This window comes from Oryza sativa, chromosome 4 (assembly GCF_034140825.1).
Source record: "Oryza sativa Japonica Group chromosome 4, ASM3414082v1".
Lineage (NCBI taxonomy): Eukaryota > Viridiplantae > Streptophyta > Magnoliopsida > Poales > Poaceae > Oryza > Oryza sativa.
In genome coordinates this window covers 4,204,430-4,211,858 of record NC_089038.1, presented here as the reverse complement: position 1 = coordinate 4,211,858, position 7,429 = coordinate 4,204,430, and the positions used below count along the sequence as shown (strand labels likewise).

Genomic DNA, 7,429 nt, shown 5'->3' with positions numbered 1-7,429 from the left:
ACACTACTTTCAGGCCCACAAAGTCACTGTGCCATCACAGTATACTTTGGCCGAAGTGCTCCGGGGCAAGGAAATTACTGGCCGGCTCAACAAGTGGGTGGCGGAATTATCTCCCTTCGACCTGCATTTTGTCGCCCGCACTGCCATCAAGTCCCAAGTCCTAGCAGCCTTCGTGGCCGAATGGACACCGGCGTTCGCCCCCGAAACCGAGCCCATCGAATAACCTTGGGTATGTACTCTGACGGCTCGTGGTCACACAAGGGGGCGGTCGCCGCGGTGGTGCTCACTTCGCTAGGGGGCGTGCCGATTCGGTATGCTGCAAGACTGCAGTTCGACACAACCAACAACACGGCAAAATACAAAGCTGTACTGTTGGGCCTAAGAAAGGCGAAAGCATTGGGGGTTCGGCGCTTGCTCATCCGAACAGACTCCAAACTGGTGGCAAGCCAAGTTGACAAATCTTTTGAGGCAAAAGACGAAGGAATGAAGAGGTATCTAGAGGCTGTTTGATCTATGAAAAAGTATTTCGCCGGCATAACGGTTGAACACCTACTGTCACGCCCAGAAATTTAGCCCAAATTTCTAGACTATTTTGTGTATTAAATCCCTGTTCAGGACCAGCCAGGGTACACAAAACGACAAGTAATATACAATTCCAAACGTAAATAAAGCGTACAATACTTACAGAAGAGGCTCTTAGTGCTCGCACCAAAAAGAAACGACAGCAGCGGAAAAAAATGCGATCCTAGCGGGGCTTCAGCTCCATTCCAAAGGTAAAACTCAACTGGGGGTCTGAGCCTTGGTTTTCTAACTTCGTCTTCAGCTCAGAAGCACTACACTTCTGAAAAGGGGGAATAATAGCAAGGCTGAGTTCACCCACCGTACTCAACAAGCCACACCAACGATGCAGACGTGCAAGGGGAACGCAAGGACGGTTTGTGGCTATTTGCATAAAGGCGGTTGTAAAACATTTTATTGAGCAAAACAGTAAAACTGTTGAGTAATTAAAGTAACATTAAATCTCCACTGATCAACGCTACACCACGTTGAACAGGCCCAACCAACCCACCTGAACTACAGTGCATTGGGTCAATTTATTAAGTGTGAGACTAATCACAGTGAATCTGGTCGACCGCCCATAACCGCGGACACGGCTATTCGAATAGTTTTACTCTGATCAGAGGTGTACAACTGTACCCACAAGACATAGCCCCACAACACGTGGTAATTAAGCATGGCTAAGCATATAGTTCTTGCTAGGTCACATAAGTAACATGAGTTAGTCGATTTATTATCCAAGGTTGACAAAGGACAGATATCAAGTAAACATAGCACAAGCAAGCAGTTAGGTAATACCCGGATCCCATGTAATTAGCAAGACATGCATGTTTATTTGCAAACGGTAAAACATTTGTAAATTAGGATCAACATGCTCAAGGGGGAATGTGTGACTTGCCTTGCTTCTTCACTTTGATCTTCCGAACTCTTTTCCTCGCGACCGCGGACTTCTGAAACGACGGATTCTACACGCTGGCACGCAAAACGAGGAAAAACTCTAATAAACACCAAGAAAATAGTACATAAAAAGTAAACAAACATGTAGTGCTCAATTTTAGATGAATTTTGCAAGTTGAATGGCTCAATTCGGAGTTCGAATGAATTAGATATGAATTTTAGAAGTTTTGAGCCATTTTAATTGATTTCTACAATTATTATCGAATTATGATGCAATTATCAATTATTTTCTCAAAGGAAAAGGCATTCGCTGATATCAGCAAGGGGCGTCGGCGCCGACAGGCGGGCCCAACGCGTCAGCGGGACAAGGGTGTCGGTCCACCGTGGACCAGGACCACCGAGACGGTCCACCGCCGGTCCACGGGAACTGACGGCCCGGATCGGCCCAAAGCTGATCCAATGGCCACGGGCGGCACGGCTGGGGCACGGCACGGCACAAAGCCAACCGGCCGAACGACGGCGCTGGGCAGCTGTCACGCCCAGAAATTCCCGAATAGAATTCCAAGCAGAATGTGCATTAAAATCCCCGTCCAGGACCGGCCGGGGTACACAGACGACAAAGTTGACATACAGATCCACGTCTTACAAACATTGTCAAAGTCTTACATAAATGCAGCGGAAAAACGAAAGATAACTGGAGCTAAGCCTTGACTTGATCTGCAGCGAGAACACCACTCCACAGGCATCCTCGACGGCACGGACGAAGCCTACTCCTCGGAGAAACCACCATCTGACGCATACTCAAACTCTGGGGTTTGGGGAAAATAGAGCAAGACTGAGTACTACCCACTGTACTCAGCAAGTATCACGCCCGGAAATTCACTAGTAATTTCCGAACTTATTTGTGCATAAAATCCTCGTCCAGGAATCAACCGAGGTACACAAACTGACAATTTAATATACAAATCCATCTTAATAATAACGTTACATACTTACAAAAGAAAAGAAAACAGCAGCGGAATTAACGGTCTAGCGATGGCTTCAGCTCCACTCCCACAGGCAGCTCAACTGGGGTATAAGCCAAACGTCTTCTCCTTCTGGATCCTTTTTCTTCAACTGAGGTTTGATGATTATTGCAAGAATGAGCATATGACATACTCAACAAGGCACACAGCAAATATGCAAGTGCACAAGGATACCAAAGGATGGCATAATACAGGCTCATTTGCAAAAGCAGCATTTAGCAAAACATTTAAGAGAAGTAAAACAGTGGAGTAATTAATCAGAAATTTTAATCAACACTGAACAGCACACCCATGCTGCTCAGGCCCAACCATCCTGAACAACCATACTCGGCTGTACAGATCTAACTCCAAACCAGGAGCTAAGCAAATTATTACCAGTTATAACATCCATAATTATTGTGAGAGGTGTGAGACTAATCACGAAAAACATTGCTCAACCCGCCCATAACCGCGGGCACGGCTATTCGAATAGTTTTACTCTGGCCAGAGGTGTACCACTGTACCCACAAGACACGATTCCACACATGTTGCCATGCCCCAAAATACCACCACGGCATTGCAAAGGGGGAAATCGTGACAATACCCTTTGCACAACACAACTCAAAACAGTGCACCATTCCCGGATCATAATCACCCCCTTATAAACAAGGCATGGACTCCCCAGCGACCCCCGTGGACTTCTCGCCACTTCACAGTCTGGCACACTATAATGAACCATGCTATACAAAAGATAAAGCCATTGCCCATGCTGGCTTGTGGTTGGCACGGTAAATGTTTCACAACAGTAGCTCGCGAACCGGTCCTTAATTGCCATGAGCACGACCTTCAAAACCATATGCTCACAACCCACCTTAACCAGGTTTTAATTATCAATTAATTAACATCACATGATTAACCATCGTGAGCTACCATTAAATATAACCATAATTAATAAGAATAATATAATATAGTTTATAATTAACCCCTTTAGTTAGCTAATGTTTCTAAGCATAGCTAAGCAAACATACATATAGCATTTAGCTGAACCAATCCAATATATAAGGTTCATGCTAATCAAATTATAACCCATAGGAAAATAAGATCATCTTCGGCCATTAATTAACGGGGAAAGGTTCACCACCCGATGACATTCGAAAACAATGCATAGTTGAAATAAAATAATAGCTTTAAATGGGTTCAACATGCTCAAAGGGTTGTTTGGGATCTGTGTGACTTGCCTTGAGCTTCCGCAAACACTTCCGAACCTTCCTCAACGGAAAGGCTCTCCTTCAGAACGTCGGAAACTAAAGCAAAAGAATAAAAATCAACAAAACAGTACAAAAACAAGCATAAACAGTACATGTGGATATTTTTAACATGTAGATCTTGATTTTAGAAAAATTTAGCAACTTGAACCACCTGAAACGGATCTACGGTTATTTAGTTATGATTTTCCGAAGATTTCATCTATTAGAAAAAACTGGAAAAGGAGAAGATGATGATGTGTGGCGGCCGGCTCAGATGGCGACCTCGCAGGAGCTAGGGTGGTCGGCCGGGAAAAAGGAGGGCATGTACACGTAGAGGACGACGAGACGAACCCAACGGTACTCACCACAACGACAAACGACGTCGGACGACGACCGGCAACGAGAGGGGCGACGGCGGCGGCTCGGTTGACCGGCGGCGGAGGGGCTCCGGTGGCCGGCGGCGAAGGGGAACGGGCGGCCGAGCTTCCCCACGGCTTGGCGCACCTAAAGGTGATGGCGGCAAGCGGCGGCGACGGCGGAGAAGGCTGCTCGGCGCGGCTGCAACCCGGCCGGCGGCGGCGGCGGATGGTTTCACGCGGCGACGGCTCTACGGGTCACGGGAGAGGACGGGAGAGGGGGCAAACGAAAGAGGAGGACTAGGGGGTCCTATTTATAGCCTTGGATTGAAGAGATCGGACTCCTCCCGCAAGAAATCGATCCGGGAAATCAAAAACTCGGTTTTGGAGATAAACTCAAAAACGAGTTCGATTCGGATAAAATACTCAACGGTTTGCTCCGATTCTTAGGGGAAAGGATAGAGGAGAACGAGAGGATCAAAACCCCTCAAAAATCCGGAAGAAACGGGGCCGGATTGGGTGCGGATTTGAGGCGGCAAGGCGGCGGCTCGGGCTAGGCATGGCCGGCCGGCCGGAGGTAGGAGAAGCAACCGACATGTGGGCCCCACATGTCGGCGCCTGAGAGAGGAGGGGGCGGGCGGCTCGGCTTGAGCCGACTCGGGCCGGTTTTGGGCCGGCTCGGCCGCGCGGGAGAGAGGGAGTGTTGGGCCGAATTCGGCCCAACGACTTAAGGGAGGGCTTTTAAAACTTTTTCAATTAAAATAATCACTAAAATGATCTTTGAATTGTTAAAAATACTTCCAACGCTCAAATAATTTCAAGAAAAATCCTGAAAATACTTGGACACTAAAAGTACTTAAAAAAATTATAATCAGACCATTTAATGATTAATTTAATATGTGGGTAATTACTGAAATGCTCTTTGTATGATTAAAATTAGGAATTGAGCTCCGAAAAATCCGAGAATATTCCAGAGAGTATAATTAACCATGGAGAATTTAATAAAAATTAAATCCATCCATGCTTTATATTTAGGAAATTTTATTTCCCACATTTAACTTCATTTGTAAATTAATGAACATTTAATATAAATTCTAATAATAATTTATTAAATAATTTATAAATCCTGAAACAAAAATCAGGATGTGACAAATCTACCCCCCTTACAAAGAATCTCGTCCCGAGATTCGGAACGGCTAGAAAGAAAAGGGCATAGGTAAACTGCATTCTATCTTATTATTCCATAACTCAGATAATTATTCTAAGGCTTTAAAGAAAACTACTGCTGCTTTGAAACTGGTGGCTGAGCTGTAACACTTGAAGACGCAACTCTTGAAGACGCAACTGGCACTGCATTAGCTCCTGTGACAACAATGTTGTTGATCTGACCTTGCGGCTGCTGATGCTTCGGCTTCGGACACTCTCTTGCAAAGTGACCTGGCTTGTAACAGTTGAAACATACCTGCTGCTCCCTTCCACTACTGTTATTCTCTTGAGACTGATCCTGCTGAACTGGCACCGGCTGATTAGCTTGCTCGATGTTAACTTCATTGCTTTCATTAGTCTCTGATTTGATCTCACCACCGATGTTCAACTGTTGCGACTGTCCTTGACCAGTAGAAAAAGATTCACCAATTTGGAGTGGCTTGATACGCTGCCTCTGGCTACTATCCTGTGCCTCCTGGAAAACAATCCTTCCTCTCTTACGATTGTCCATCCTGTTCTTCTTGTCTTCCAGTCGAATTGCTTTGTCAACCAACTCCTGAAAATCCTCATAGTCATGAGAGATCAACATAACTGACAGCTCATCCTTTAAGCCTTCCAAGAACTTCTCCTGCCTTTCCTCGTCAGTACGCACATCTTCTGGAGCATAGCGAGCTAGACGATTGAACTCATGAAGATACTCTGCCACGGTATGATCCTTTTGCTTCAAAGCCCTAAACTCACGTTTCTTCAAAGCAACAACACCTGCAGGTATGTGTGTCTTCTTGAATGCCTCAGTGAACTCCGCCCAAGTGATTGGTTGTCCTTCTGCTCTGTTCATCCGGATGTGATCCCACCATTCTGAAGCAGATCCTTGCAACTGATGTGAAGCGAAAACAACTTTCTTCTGATCCGTGCACTGGAGCAATTCCAACTTCTTCTCAACAGCGTGCAACCAATCACCTGCTTCCACTGGGTTGGTAGTGCTAGAGAAGGTAGGCGGCCTCACACGAAGAAAATCAGCTAACTTGTTCTGCGGCGGCGGAGGATTGACATTGTTGTTCCCTTGCTGGTTCTGCATTTGTTGCACTAACATGTTGATCAATTGGGTCTGTTGAGCCAGCACTTGAGCAAGGGTTGGGTTCTCTTCATTGTTATTGTTTCCACTTCCACTGGCGCGAGTGTTCACCATCTGTTGCAGATTAGAGAAGATAGGAGGAGAGGGGTTACACTAAAGATAAGACCTTAACCAGGTTAACACTGATCTGATGTGTGTAGACCATTATATTGTTCAAGTTGATTAAGCAAGCAACCTAGTATAGTTACACACTCATCAATGAACTACTCCAATGATGGGAATGCAACTATACCTACACACAAAGCAAACAACAAACGTTCTACCCTACTAACTATTCTTCGAGGACAGTTTGGCGGCATAGGTTCTAAGATAGGATCCAAACTTCATTCCATCTTGACCACTTGCACTTCGGTTCTTCCTCGATCCACTTTACTGGCCTCCATAAGTTGACCTCATCAACATCTTCTAGTTTCAACAACTAGTTTCAGAACTACTCAAGTTGAACGAGAGAGGAGAGTAGACAATGAAACAATTTGCAAAGAATTCTAGATAAGGAAGAAAGGAGAAATTTTCACAAATTATGTTTTCGGAAGATTTGTCCTTAAGGTTTGACCATTTGGCTTATCCTACAGTCGAGATGGCTCTGATACCAACTTGTCACGCCCGGAAATTCACTAGTAATTTCCGAACTTATTTGTGCATAAAATCCTCGTCCAGGAATCAACCGAGGTACACAAACTGACAATTTAATATACAAATCCATCTTAATAATAACGTTACATACTTACAAAAGAAAAGAAAACAGCAGCGGAATTAACGGTCTAGCGATGGCTTCAGCTCCACTCCCACAGGCAGCTCAACTGGGGTATAAGCTAAACGTCTTCTCCTTCTGGATCCTTTTTCTTCAACTGAGGTTTGATGATTATTGCAAGAATGAGCATATGACATACTCAACAAGCCACACAGCAAATATGCAAGTGCACAAGGATACCAAAGGATGGCATAATACAGGCTCATTTGCAAAAGCAGCATTTAGCAAAACATTTAAGAGAAGTAAAACAGTGGAGTAATTAATCAGAAATTTTA

At 44.9% G+C, this 7,429-nt stretch overlaps 1 protein-coding gene and 1 long non-coding RNA gene across 3 annotated transcripts; both read right to left on the bottom strand.

Moving 5' to 3' along the window:
- Positions 1–2,009: 2,009 nt before the first annotated feature.
- On the bottom strand, positions 2,010–4,670 carry LOC136355987 (uncharacterized). 2 transcript variants are annotated; one of them, XR_010740608.1, is made up of 4 exons: positions 4,072–4,670; positions 3,698–3,763; positions 2,452–2,571; positions 2,010–2,263 (listed from the first exon to the last, which is right to left on the bottom strand). It is a non-coding gene; the product is annotated as an uncharacterized lncRNA (long non-coding RNA). The 2 variants fall into 2 exon arrangements; XR_010740607.1 differs by lacking the exon at positions 2,010–2,263 and having other exon boundaries at positions 2,380–2,571; positions 4,072–4,217.
- Positions 4,671–5,341: 671 nt separating this feature from the next.
- LOC136356063 (uncharacterized) lies at positions 5,342–6,106 on the bottom strand. The gene has a single exon (XM_066309486.1). It carries the CDS (start codon positions 6,104–6,106, stop codon positions 5,342–5,344), a length of 765 nt encoding a protein of 254 aa, XP_066165583.1.
- Positions 6,107–7,429: the final 1,323 nt, after the last annotated feature.

What these genes read in the sequence shown, in the direction of transcription:
- LOC136356063 (XM_066309486.1), bottom strand. Translation starts at nt 6,106, where the DNA reads ATGAACAGAGCAGAAGGACAACCAATCACTTGGGCGGAGTTCACTGAG.